Below are 14,765 nucleotides of genomic sequence, written 5' to 3'. Positions count from 1 at the left end.
TGTGTGTGTGTGTGTGTGTTGTTTGGTGTTCTACTGTTGCATGTTGAGAAGCTTCTGAGTGCTTCCCCTTCAGCATGATATGTTTCAGTTGCATCTGTATTCTAAGGACACTCCAGCTTCAAAAATAATAGAGCGAGCCTGACCTGCCCTCTCTGATTCTTGTAATCTTTTTTTTGTGCGTGGGTGCTCTTTGATGCAGCAAAATAACAGCCTCGAAATAAACAGACAATAATAAAAAATTAAGTGAAAAAATAACAACAATAGAGTACACTCATGATGTGCATTCTTTATGTAGCACTCAGGTTAAAACCTCCCAGCCGTGAAAACAAGAGGTGAATATCAACTCGTATCATTTATACTCTGTCCAAACAGCAGAAAACAAGTTAATAAAAAATGATTACTAATATCTGAAAAGCTATTTGATTATCATCAGGTATGGATGGATTTAAATTATATGCAAAATAATTGCATAATCTTCAAATATTCAGATTATGACACTTATTAACCATTTGGCTGGTCTTCTTATCAGAAATAAGTGTTTCAAAACACACCATGGGAGTTTAAAGTAATTTGTCCATTTATAAATGTGAGGCGGGGGAGTAAATTATGATATATTTGCCCATGTTTTGTTACAGCTGTTTATGCACACAGCACATTTAAGACACAATAGTGCCACCTATGTGTAGAAGACAGTCAGCACATCACAACAGGACAGGTTTTAATAGGCAATATTTACATTTTCAATGTGTAACAGAAGTGTCATTATGGAGGACTAGGATTGCCACTAATCAATGTATTCATTTAAGTGTGTACATGTATGTATAAAATGTTTAAATAATGTTTATTTATTTATCCACTTCAAAATGGGTTTATTTGTTAGTCTTTTCATTCTTATATAGGGTTATGGTTATGGTCATATATTTCAAATGTCACAAGAACAGCCTTTTTCCACCTTAGAAACATTGCTAAGCTACGTAATATTCTATCAGTTTCTGATGCAGAAAAGTTAGTTCATGCATTCATGACCTCGAGACTAGATTACTGTAATGCTCTATTAGCTGGTTGTCCTGCATCCTCCATAAACAAGCTACAGTTAGTCCAAAATGCAGCTGCTAGAGTTCTTACTAGGTCAAGAAAATATGATCATATAACACCAATTTTATCATCTCTACACTGGTTACCTATTAAGTTCCGTATCAATTACAAAGTATTGTTACTGACCTATAAAGCCCTAAATGGTTTAGCTCCTGTGTATTTAAGAGATCTTCTATCGCCATATAATCCATCGCGCTCTTTAAGATCGCTAAATTCGAGGCTTCTGGTCGTACCGAGGATAACTGCGTATTACGTGACGTCACGAACGCGCATCACAGAACAGAGCAAGGCGAGCGCTTGTGCTTATAAAACTTAAACTTTTTTATTTATTTGTGAAATGACGATGGTTTCGCTAGATAAGACCCGTATTCATCGTCTGGTGTCGTTTAAAGCCCGTTGAAGCGGCGCTGACACTGTCATCTGGACCTTGACCCGTTTGGGGCCCATTGACGTCCATTATATGGAGAAATGTGTTCATCAAAAACCTTCATTTCTTTTCCACTGAAGAAAGAAAGACATGGACATCTTGGATGACACCGGGGGGAGTAAATTATCAGCACAAGTGTTTTTTTAAAGTGAACTAATCCTTTAAAGCCTACGTTTAGATTTTTATTTATGCATCAAAATTCATAAAGTTGTGTTCATTAGTGAAAATGATCTTGATGGAGTATCATAAACTTTTGTTAATCACAGAGAGATAATTTAAAAGCCTATGGCATCACTCTATAGCCACATATTTACAACTGGAGTTCAGTACAGTGCTCATAATGCTTTATTCGGACTCTTCCATAATGCTCTATATTAATCTCACAGACAGAGAGTTCGCCTGCCGTCAGTCACGAGTTCACAACACTAGCCTATCTGAAGAAATAAAGCAAACCAACCATAAAATCGTATGCATAAAATCATTATTCGTTAAATACACAGTCATATTATAGCACCAACATGAATGGTCCGTGTTGAAGTCCCCATTAAAACTCTTCTGTGAGCGGACATATTTAAACAGTCTCATGGGACTATCACCGAGAGCAGCGTTCATAATGTACACTTACATGTCCCGTTATATCAAAAATGACAATGAATGACACGGTGCGGAGGCAAACCTGACATATGAATGCACACACACCGACCCAGAACTCAAATAAAGAATAGATTATCCAGAAACATTGGTAATATCTTGCCAGGATCATCGGAGCCTGTCGATATCAGCAGAATATGAGTGCGAGGTCATAAACAGTCCAAAACATTATTAAAGATTGTTATGAAAGTGTCAAAGCTTCCTATAGGATTGTAGTTAAGTACAGCCATAAAGAAAGAGTGCTTGCAAACACATTTAAACGCTCAGTGCTGCTATTACTCAGTTAAAGGGCTTTTAAAACCAACAAGATATTCCCACAGTTTGAAAATAAAAATAAAAATAAACGCTTTTCTGCTTTTAAAGCTAATACAAGAGTTTGAACATCAGACATGGCTCATATATTTCTATAATCTTGGGTCTCTGTGTTAAAACCCAAACCCTTTTGTTTATACTTTTTTTTTACTTTTTCCAACCAATCAGAAGAGACGGTTCATGGAAAGAAAATTGATACACTTCTTTTCAAATCAGTGGATTCACTTATAAAGAACCCTGACCTCTTCATATAGCACCAGATTTAAAGGGATAGTTCACTTTAAAATGAAAATTCTGTCATCATTTACTCAGCCTCATGTTGTTTCAAACCAGTTTCTGGTTCCCATTGACTTCCATAGTATATTTTTTTCCTACTAGAAAAGTCAATGGGACCAGTTAACTGTCTGGTTACTGACATTCTTCTAAATATCTTCCTTTGTGTTCAGCAGAAGAAAGAAATTCATACAGGTTTGAAACAACATGAGGGTGAGTATATGATGACAGAATTTTCATATTAAAGTTTTAAAGAGCTCACTGATTAATTCCCTTTTTTCTGGTGTCACTATTTTTTATGATTCTCCTCTTACACATTTTTCATTGAGAAAGCTATTAAACCAGGACAACTGGTGCTCCATGAAAAAAGAAGATAAAAAGTGGGAAAAACAGAGCACTTAAACAGCCTCCCTGATGCAAACGTATAGACAACGCTTCTGTACAGACGCTCCAGTGATCGTACACACAGCTGGTCACATGTTAAAGCTCTGTGTGTTCATAGGACGACTGAATCTAAACTCACTTCCTTAATTTGCTCTTTTACTTTTGAAATTGTAAATTGAATCTGTGGCTACTACATAAATGATTATATTTACACATGGTTGCAGAAGCAGAGATGTTGTACACTTGGGTGTAATCCACTTTGGGATGTATGACATCATCAGGGCACACTTACAGGGACAGTTCATACAAAAATTAAAATTCTGTCATCATTTACTCATCGTTCCAAACCTGTGACTTTATTTCTTGTGTGGGCTTTACAAATCTGGAACGACATGAGGGTAAAAAAAAAATGACAGAATGTTCATTCTTGATGAACTATCGCTTTATGTTCACCTGAAAAGCAATACAGTAATTCTGAATGCCATTTGTGCAAAAAAAAAAATTACATATAAATATATTAAAAAGAAAAAAATAACAATACAAAAAGGATAATAAAATAATTTCCTGAAATGCCTCAGGAGACTAAAATGACTCTTTTCACACACAGTTCACACTGCAGAAATAGTTTTAAAGCTAGCTCAAGTGTAACTTAAAATAACATTAGATCAGAGTTCCTCAGCGTGCGTGCACGTGCACACTGTACATTTATAATCCACGTCTAATCCACAGTCAAAATGTTATAAAGACAATTTACACAACTAAAAAAATGGATTGACATGCCTACAAAATGTGTGACAACGCTACAATAAAGTTCAATTTGTTTAGATTTGTTAATGCATTAGGTATCGTGAACAACAATAAACAGCATTTATTAATCTAGGTTAATGGTATGTCCACCAATGTTGCATTTATGTAATAACAATAAAAACAGTAATATTGTGAAATATTACTACAATTTAAAATAACCGTTTTCTATTGTAGTACAATTTAAAAATTGTATTTAATCCTGTGATCAAATCTGAATATTCAGCATCATTACTCCAGTCTTCAGTGTCACATGATCCTTCAGAAGTCAGTGTAATATGATGATCTGATGCTCAAGGAGCATTTCTTTTTATTATCAATATTTTTGTGGAAAGAGTGACCATTTTTTCAGGATTCTTTGATTAATAGAAACATTTATTTTAATGGATTTAAAATGTTTTTTGTTGTTGTAATAATTGAAGTGTTTATTGTCCCAGTTTACTGTTGGATCAATTAAATGCATCCTTGCTGAATAATATCATTTTGGACAGCAATATGTAGAAATGATTATTAACCTAGATAAAAGTATCATTATCAAAGTTCTAGATATCAATATCAAAGTTCACTATACCCAGTGTATTGAATATATTGAACCTTATTGTAAAGTGCTACGTATTTTGTAAGTAAATCACAAGTTGACATTTGTGTAAAATCAGAGCAGCTTTTTAATATGAGGTCTCTGCTCCGAAAGAGAGAAAAACAAGACATTTTGGGACTGATGAGCTTCAGTGTATTTGGTCCACAGTATGGATGTGTAATACCAGTATAGTGTACCAGTAAGCGTGACCTGCTGGTTGAGGAACAGCACCTGGTGTGCAGTACTGTGTGTGTAATGCACATGTTTACTGAAGTGTAGTGTATCCCGTTGAGTTCGGACTCTGGTTGGCTCTCCAAAGACATGACTGGTGGTCCATTGCTGAATAGAGTTGCATTTGTGCATGTTATTTGCTGGTTGCAAAGTGTAACTGTTCATAGTTGTCCCCTGCCAAGACACTGCATCTGCGGATGCTGAGTTCTGTTAGTAACTGATCTCCCAGGGTATCGAGAAGCTCTCCGCAAAGCAAGAAGCTGAATGGTTCCTGGTTAGAACGGGCGCTGCAGTGACTCCACGTCACCAGCAGGCGGCTGAAGTTCACAGGGTTTAGTCTCAGTCCATGGCTCTGTAAAAATGGGAGCGAGTTTGTCTGTGACTTAATAGGTTTGTTACAACTCCGTCCACTTGAAGAAGGATGATGTACAGTTATAGTTCATCTGCACTCTCACTTCAGGATACGAACTCAAATCCCAGAAAGCGGCTGAGATGACTTGCCTTTTGATTAGAGCCGTGTTCAGATATCAAGCAATCAATTAAACGCTTGCACACTTAGAATTAGAACAAGCAAATGTTCTGGTCAGTGAAATGTCCCAATATACAGGCAGACAAACCACACAAGTAAAAAACAATGGTCTGGTGCGTGTCCTCGAATGGGCGATAAAAACGTCCAGTACTACAACAAATGAGAGTGAGAGTAAATACTGTGTGTGTGTGTGTGTGTGTGTGTGTGTGTGTGTGTGTGTGTGTGTGTGTGTGTGTGTGTGTGTGTGTGTGTGTGTGTGTGTGTGAGGTGCAGACACCGGTCAGAACTTGTTCTGTTTTAGCTTGTCAATGTGGTAGCAGAGCTTGAGAGCCGGGCCCAGTTTGAGTCCCAGGTACTTCATGATCATGTCACTCTTCAGGAGAAGAAGAGCATCTCCATCAATCTCCTGAAGAAGTAATCACATGTCCACAACAGAATGCTTACTGTACACATGAAACAACAGTGTTCAACTATTGAGGATATTACAATATTCTGAGTTGGAGAAACACATGCACAGAGACTCAGGGCCCTATTTTGACGATCTGAAACGCAAGTGTCAAAGTGCAAAGCGCAAGTAACTTTGTGGGCGGATCCCGGCGCTGTTGCTATTTTCCCAGCGCGATAAATGACTCTTGCGCCCGACGCAAATCTAAAAGGGGTTGGTCTGAAGTAGCTTCATTATTCATAGGTGTGGTTTGGGCGTAACGTGAAATAAACCAATCAGAGCGTCCTCTCACATTCCCTTTAAGAGCAGGCGCGCTTGTTCCGTGACGGATCGCTATTATAACGGCGGATTTGCCAGCGCACGCCAGGAGCAGTTCACAGCGAGGAGACCGACGTTCTCGTCAGGGCCGTAAAACACAGAGAAGTGACACTGGGGATGATGGGAGAAACCCACCCAAATTAGCTTCGGTTAAACAGGCGTATAATTTGGGTAGTAAATGTGTAGCCTAATCTAGATTTTTTTTTTAATTTTTTTTTTTATCTAGATAGATCTTTTTCACATCTTCACGGACACAACAATGATTTCCCTCGTGTGTTAATATTTTTCCTTGTAATAATGTATGATTTGCAAAAATGAAAACTGCTGCATCTTTTTATATTAGAGAATCAAAGTGGATGCGCGTTAACATTATGGCCATGCACGCGCCCTTAAAATACCATATCACTAACGCGCAACGCGCCACTGTCTTTAGACTGTTTTTTTCCTGGTCTGTGGCGCAATTGCTTTCTAAAACTGGAAAATAGCACCATGGAAGTTTTGCGCCGGAACACGCCTTCTCTTTGCGCTGAACCACCCCCGCGAGCGCAAGTTCATTTCCTAATTTACCGACGTGCGTCTGTGGAGGGAAAAGTCCGCTGTGCGCGGGTGCAAAATAGGAATGATACATGCGTCGGTGTTCAAAGTCAATTGCGCTGGGTGCAAGATAGGGCCCTCAGAGTTAGCGGTCCAGAGTTGAAATGTTGATGAACTTTGCACAGAAGTAGTAACGGTACAAATGGTGATTTTAATTTGAACTGCTCATTCTACCTGGACAATATTATAATAATCTCTATTTCTATTATAATAATAATCTCTATAATATCCCCCTCTATTTCTTCACTTGCAGCAAGCGTGGAGAATTACATAAAGTGAACCTGCGGTGCTTTCCAATTACAATTCACATGATAAACCACACAACCTCCAAACTCAGGCCGACATATTTCCATAATTAATTAAACCACAGCCTTTTCTGCACTTTAATAACGCACAAGGCCTTATTGCATTTCCCATTTCAATTAGACTAATTGTGCGGCCCTATTTGGAGGAGTAAAATTCAATTTCATTAGACGGTGTTAAATTGTACTTTGCTTTTTGTTCTGTTTTAAATAAGCAATGTACAAAGATTTGAAATCTTTTCCATTTAACATTCAATTATGTGAACTCTGTAAACTTGAGTTGTGAAGCATACAGCGGATCAGATCTGGTTCTCTAACTCGAAACTGAACGTTACCTCACAGGGATGTGTTATATCGGACAACATGTTCGACACATGGGGTTTGTTTGCCGCTTGTAAATAAATGTGTCAGTCAAACTCACATGTTTTCTGAAGAGATCCACGTGAGGGCCGAGCGCCTGAGGATCTGCATCTTTGATAAACCACACCACCTCGTCCACGCTCCACCTGGACGGATCCTTACTGGGCGGGGGCTTCGCCTCTCCTCCATCTGGGGACGGACTGTAGGCTATAGATGGAGACACATCTGTATTATTCTTGGTTGAAGCTGGAAATATCAGTAACTCTTTCTATGAAGCCTGTATTTACAATGCATATTCTTAATGCATAAGCCCTTATATGTGTGCCTTATAATGCATTAATAATACCAGTTTGATGCATTATAATACATGCGTAAGCCCTTATATGTGTGCCTTATAATGCAGTAATAATACCAGTTTGATGCATTATAAATACAGGCTTTATCTGGTGTTAATGCATTATGCTCTTAAAAGTTATAACCACAAATAGCTAAGTATTTTAAAGTATTGAAACTATTGTTGTGATTATTTATCAGATAATACAACACATTATAAAGTAGGCAATTATGCATGTATTATAATGCATTAGGAATACACTTATAATGCATTATAAATACATGCTTCATAGAAAGTGTTACCAAAATGTCATATATGCAGTATATGGTTCTCAAGCTTTCTGACTCCGAGGCCCTCACTTACCACAACTGTTTTTGAAGGCCCCAAGTGAATATCCTAATAAGTGATATAATCCTATATATATATATATATATATATATATATATATAATTATTATTTTTTATGTTTACTCAGATTAATTAGAAAACCATTTCCTTGTCTAGAAATCACACTTTAAAATAAACATTTCCAAGAAACTGAGAATCATGGTTCTTCTAAGACAAAAAAAAAAGTAACATCTGGATTTTTTGTTGTTTAAATAATTTTAAGTAATCTATACTATTTAGTTTGAGTTTTTTTGATGATCTTTTGGTATCTTCTCACACACATCTGATTTGATGAACATGTGTTTACAGTAGTGCAGAAACTCTCTTGCTGCTGTATAGTATACGTGTTAATCTCCTCTTTCTTACCACTTCTGTTTCCGTCCGGGAACGTGCTGGGACTGGCTGCCTGCCTGCACACACCGCCGGTGTACACGGGGCCGGAGCGAAAGCCATATGCAGGTTTACTCGCCGTGTACGGTGAGGACATCGCTCCAAAGGCAGAGTCGCTGGGGTCAACAGAGTAGCGCTTAGGGTCCATCGAATCGCCATGGTAATCATCCACCATCGAGTCTGCTCCACAAGAAGAAAAGCATTTTAGGGAAAATAACTTGACTCAGGATAATTATTGCTCTCTTGAGTGCAGATTGACCTGCATGGATTCATCCAAACCAAATGATATACATATGCAAATGCTATGTTTTTCTGCATTAAAAAGCAAACATACAGAATGACTGTAGTCCGATTCACGAAAGTGGAAATCTTAATTCATTAAGAAATTCATTATTTTAATGAATTACACAAATGCAATGGGCTTTATGCACAGCTGCACTACTTCCTGAACTTTAGCCAGCTCCTTTGTTTCCTGTCTGCCATTATTGGACAAACTGATTAATCCAGGTGTGTCTGATTATTGTTGTTGGTCAGGCACACCTGGAATAATCAGTTTGTCCAATAATGGCAGACAGGAAACAAAGGAGCTGGCTAAAGTTCAGGAAGTAATGCAGCTGTGCATAAAGTCCATTATGAGATTGAATTAGTCTCTGAATACTTTGTCATGTTTGACTCAAAATGTTAGTGGACCTAAGGTTTTTACATTTAAATATCATTATACTGACTGTTTGTTCAATAAATGAAAAATATATATATAAATAAAAATAAATAAAACTTTTTTTAAACCTTTTTTTTTTTCCTTTTTTTTTATGTACCGGTAGTTAGAATGAATTCTAGGCAGCTGGTAGACACCGCAAACACTGCCGTCTGTAGGAAACACTGATAAACATACAGTGTTAAAGTAACAGGCTCAGCCTAGAGTAGATCTTCCTCTCTTAACCACGTTAACCATTGACATGGGATTAAGTCACAACACAACCTTTGCCTATGTAGCGGAGCGCTGTGATATTGTGTCATCCACGAGGGGGAGGGAGGGAGAGAGAGAGAGAGAGAGAGAGAGAGAGAGAGTGAGAGAGAGAGAGAGAGAGAGAGAGAGAGAGAGAGAGAGAGAGAGAGAGAGCGAGAGAGAGAGAGAGAGAGAGCGAGAGCGAGAGCGAGAGAGAGAGAGAAGAGAGAGAGAGAGAGAGAGAGAGAGAGAGAGAGAGAGAGAGCGAGAGAGAGAGAGAGAGAGAGAGAGAGAGAGAGAGAGAGAGAGAGAGAGAGAGAGAGAGAGAGAGAGAGAGAGAGAGAGAGAGAGAGAGAGGCCACTCACGAGGCACTCAACCTTTCACTGGCACTTAAACAGCTCCGCTCGCACTAAAGGCCTCCTCTGCATTCTCAGAAGGGCACATTGGACAGAGACAGAAACCAGTGCAGATCCAATCAAACAGCCAAATTACAAAACATCCACACCAAAAATAGACAAAAACAAGATTAGTCTAAAATAGAAGATTTGACTTCAGCTGTGCCGGCTGTAGATAGGTGTAAATACAGGTCTAGTGTTTAAAAAGGGTAGAATAGCAGCGCTTGCGCACGCACTTGACTTGGGCTGTCCGTCTGAGTGCTTTTCAGTGTGGAACGAGGAAGAGGAGGAGGGGGACGATGAAGGAGCGATGGGCTGGTCACTGAAGAGGTTCTCACACATCAGGCTTCGGCACAACTTCTTGAGGAAGCGCAGGACATAACCAACGCTGTTGACCACTGGCAAGCTCAACAGATGCTGTTTACCATCAAAGGTGGCTGATGAAGATGATGAAGAGAAAGATGATGAAGAGAAAGAAGATGAAGAGAAAGATGATGAAGAGAAAGAAAGTGTTTAAATTCAAGTAAACTGCAAATACCATTGCAGAAAAGGTCCTTGCACACCGAGTCCAAAATTCTCACACGTTAAAACTTAAATACGATCACATGTTGTGTCAGTCCCGAGTACACACTGCCTCCGAAACTGTTGTCAGTCATACAAAAATTAGTTTTTTGCATCCATAGCAAAAGCCTTTTGACAATTCAGAACAACCGAATGACGAATACGAATATTTCTGACTCAGTGTGTAAGGACCAAGACTTTATTCTGCAGTGTCTGTGTTATCCGCATCACATGCTCAACGGCTGATGCTGACGCCAGATATAATGCTAATATATACATCAACATTTGAAATAATATGTACCACAATTGCTGAAATTTAATTTAAACTTAAACATGAAAACAGAAAATGTGGTAAAGACGACAGTACCTGTAGATTATGTTACCGCGACAAAAACTAAATTCTGACAATCAGCCGAGTGGGCACAGTTATTGGCCGATGACGATGACCTCAAAATGGCCAAATATTGACAGATTACTCTGATCTGGAGGATATCTATCAATCACATGTTTCTATTAATTGAAATTGCACAGTTACAAGTAGATTCACAAAATAATTATACAGCAAGTATATGTAATTTAGTAATACTGTGCTCACTTATATATATATATATGTATACACGTACCTTTACAGTATATTTAGAAATGTCCCATAAACCAGCACTAACTTTGTGCTAGATCATTACTTTGTACACTACGATTTAAAATAAAACAATTAATTAAATTAACCATGGATCGTCAGCACCATTACTCCGGTCTTCAGTGTCACATGATCCTTCAGAAATCAGTGTAATATGAGGATCTGGTGCTCGAAATCTGGTGCCGGCCTAGTAGTGCATATATGTATCTACAGTAGACATGAGAATGAGAATGGAGGCATGCATCAGGGTGGCTCTGCGAGTTAACCTGAGATCTTCTCTCCTCCGTAGCCCTCCGTAAGCAAGGTGAAGACGGCCTTCTGCTGGAAGGCGCTGTCGATGCAGCCCTGTACCGCCTGCTGCAGTACCACCGACGGCCTGGCGGGTCCCAGGTGATCCGGCAGCTGCAGAACCTTCTGCCGGTCCAGGTTAGGACCCGTGTTCACCTGCTTATTCACGTAGATGCACACTGGGATAAAACAGAGATTTTAAAATTAGCAATATCTGCTTTCAGCGTGCAGTTTTAATGGAGTAAGCACAATATGAAACTGCGGTGTGTGCATTTTGTTTTATCTTATGGTCTGACTAGGTCTTGATGCTGATGGAGGGTAATTACGGTAGCTGGTTTTGTTCTGCTCCTGCTTTTGAGATTCTTTACTGAATATATAAGTTTATACTGTTTGCTTAACGGAATGGTTTACTTAAAAATGTAAATTCTGTCATTATATACTCACTACTCACCCTCAAGTTGTCGAGTAACATGTCGGTAACCGGACAGTTGATGGACCGCATTGATTTCCGTGGAAGAAAAGACTATAGAAGTCAATGGGGTCCATCAACTGGTCAAATATCTTCTTTAGTGTTCAGCAGAAGAAAGAAACTCATACAGGTTTACAGTTTTTCTCAATTGTTTACACACTAACACTGGTACTTGAGACACAATGAGCACAACATGAAACTCATTCCCCAACCCCCTGAACCAGATCTGCTAAACTACAAGCACAATTCCTGCTTTACACTCCATTTGCAGCTCTAAAACACACTTTTTTCAAAACACACACACAATTCTCTGCATTTGGCACAATTTTCATGCAGAAAATCTCTTGTTTTCACAAGGAACACACAGCCATTCAGATATACACACTGACTCATCACATGATCAAACACGTCACACAGTTTTACAGTCGGCGATCAGAGCTTTAGCATAAAAGGGCAACAGGGGAGCTTCTCTGTTAAGCAATGGAGGCCAACATTGGATTTTTTATTTTTTACTGTAACTGTACAGTAAATTCTTCTGTTGTTTTGTGTGTAGACCACTGTATGAGCAACTTTGTGTTGGTTGGGATGTACATTGTTTTTGTGAGGAAAATAAAATATATTTGTTACCGTGCATTTGTGTGTTCTGAGTATAAAAATAATATTCTCAAATATTTTACAACACACTTATGTATGTACTGTCTGTAGTAAGCGTAACACTGAACAACAAAAGGCCGAAGTCATCATGATGAATGGAGAAGAAGTGTTTTACATCGAGCACATCATGTTCAACTGCTTCTTATAAATGTCTATTCATATGATGGTTTGTGTGTGTCATTTGAAAACAAAATACCATTTTGAGAAGAAATAACATTAATTTTGCAGGAGAATTGAGGGGTTTTGCCCATTGTGTGTGTGTGTGTTTATTTGTGTGTAGAGTTCTGAGAATATGAGGCATGCTTTCAGAAAATGTGTGTAAACAATCGAGAAAAACTGTAAAACAACTTGAGGGTGAGTAAAATATTTTCATTTTTTAAGTGAACCATTCCTTTAAGTTAATAAGTAATTTTAAAAGCAAAGCAAAATCAACATCACCACAGTATCACCACAGCCACACAGTGCACGTCTTCATTATTGACACTACAAAATGGCGTGTGATATTTGTCAAGGAATGTCCACATTTATAGATCGTTTCGTCATGAGACCCGAGAGACGAGCAATACAAGAAAGATATATAAATATATAAATAAAAACTCAGCGCTTGTGACAGCTTAGGGAGCTTCAGTCATGTGCTGTGTACTGTGCATTCCACTAATTCTGAATTATTTATCGAAATTAAACATGTACCAAAAAGTACTCTTTACATAGACCGTTTTATTCTCTGACAAATTCAAGCTCATATAAAGAAGATTACAAATATACACCTGCTACTCTTCTTAAAATAATGCCATTAAACTAGACCACATACTGTACATCACACCTAAACAGCATCTGCGCTTTTATGAGCCAATCATGTTTTAATTACCATAAATATAAGAAGCGACCATTTAATGGGAAACATTTCCATTTCCATGCATTTATTAATCCCAAGTGACTTACAAATGAGAAAAAACACAAGCATGAGCGTTTAATATCAACAGTGTGTGTGTGTGTGTGTGTGTGTGTGTGTGTGTGTGTGTGTGTGTGTGTGTGTGTGAATCCACCAATCACTCGTCCCCCTCCCATTTCCTCCCACACAATCTGTCCCCGCTGACTTCCCTCGCTCGTCTGCAGCGCGAGGACGCTTTAATCTGACAGATTGCCATGCGAAGGGATTTCCTTCGTCGTCTGTCAACTAGAAGCGCCATGACCAGGAGTCAGACACACACACACACACACACACATACACACACACACCTAAAATAATCTCAAGAAGTAGCCTGTGCTATGTTTGAGAATGTGAAACAGGATAAAGTCAGAGAACAGCAAGTGTAGAGTACAGAGATAACACACAAAGCCTTAAAATAGACAACCAATAGCAAGATTACAGACATGCCAGACGTGTGGCTCACAGACAGTGGAAATTAACCACACTCAGGAAAGCCAATATAATATAAGTGCAAGCAGTCATATACAAACACGTCTCCCGAATAAAACAAAACACCAGAGCCGTTAACAATGACCTGAGGTCATTAAGGTCATGACCTCCACAACAACTCCCTCGGTGACCCTCAGCCCAACTCCCTCGCATCGGAGCGCAGGTTTGCGAAGACATGAATCTGAACTAAATGAACATGGTTGTTGAAATATAGGAGAGGGACCAAAAGAGAGCATGACTTCTCCAATGCAAGAATAATTAAAGTCTGGAAGCCTGGGCAACACACGCCTCTGGTTCAGCCACTGCTCCACAGCACACGGAGAACTGGAGACTGGAGACGGACTTCAGCCACACGCCGTGTTTAAAGCAGACCTGGAGCATTGACATGCAGTCTTCATTCATTTTGAATGGCAGAATTGAAAATTACTCATGCTACAGTTGTGATGTGAACTCATTCTAAGCTCATATTTTAAAATAGTATGTTTTTTTTATTCCATTAAAAAGGCAATAGCAGAGCAGAGCTGATCCCTCATTGTAATGACGAGATGAATTGGATGATCATGCGTCTCGGGCTGGAGCGGTCCGGCTCCTCGATAATGTCCCTTCACACCTATTAACCTTTGAAATCAGAGATGTAATACTCTTTGCTCTCGCTTCCCTTTCCTTCTAGTCGTGGATGTTATTGCCGAATCGGATGGGCTAAAGGGTCCTGACCCCGAAGATGAAGTATGAAATCTGTACCGGCTACATCCACACATACCGAGTTAATGATTGACAGATCTATTATTTAAGTCTCATCACAAATGACACAATGTTTGCATGCTTGATTTGTACTTGCATTTCTATTCCAAATAAATTTCGATTCATTAAATATTTTTTATACAAAAATATTAACCTGCTGTTTTCAACATTAATACTGATTAGAAATGTTTCTTGAGCACTAAATCAGCATATTAGAGCATATTATAATCACTCCCGTTAT

General features: G+C 38.7%; 1 protein-coding gene across 5 annotated transcripts in view; it reads right to left on the bottom strand.

Moving 5' to 3' along the window:
* Positions 1-1,417: 1,417 nt before the first annotated feature.
* scml4 (Scm polycomb group protein like 4) overlaps positions 1,418-14,765 on the bottom strand; it is a 36,218-nt gene continuing 22,870 nt past the window's right edge. For all 5 annotated transcript variants that reach the window (XM_079639763.1, XM_079639767.1, XM_079639764.1 and 2 more), the window contains exons 5-9: positions 11,219-11,419; positions 9,991-10,191; positions 8,389-8,592; positions 7,364-7,509; positions 1,418-5,689 (exon numbers count right to left, since the gene is read on the bottom strand). In XM_079639763.1, the coding sequence (XP_079495889.1) occupies positions 5,564-5,689; positions 7,364-7,509; positions 8,389-8,592; positions 9,991-10,191; positions 11,219-11,419 (878 nt within the window). In that variant the 3' untranslated portion in view covers positions 1,418-5,563. The remainder of the gene's footprint in view (positions 5,690-7,363; positions 7,510-8,388; positions 8,593-9,990; positions 10,192-11,218; positions 11,420-14,765) is intronic.

Source organism: Phoxinus phoxinus (assembly GCF_949152265.1).
Source record: "Phoxinus phoxinus genome assembly, chromosome: 16".
Lineage (NCBI taxonomy): Eukaryota > Metazoa > Chordata > Actinopteri > Cypriniformes > Leuciscidae > Phoxinus > Phoxinus phoxinus.
This window is presented reverse-complemented; position numbering and strand designations above follow the sequence as displayed.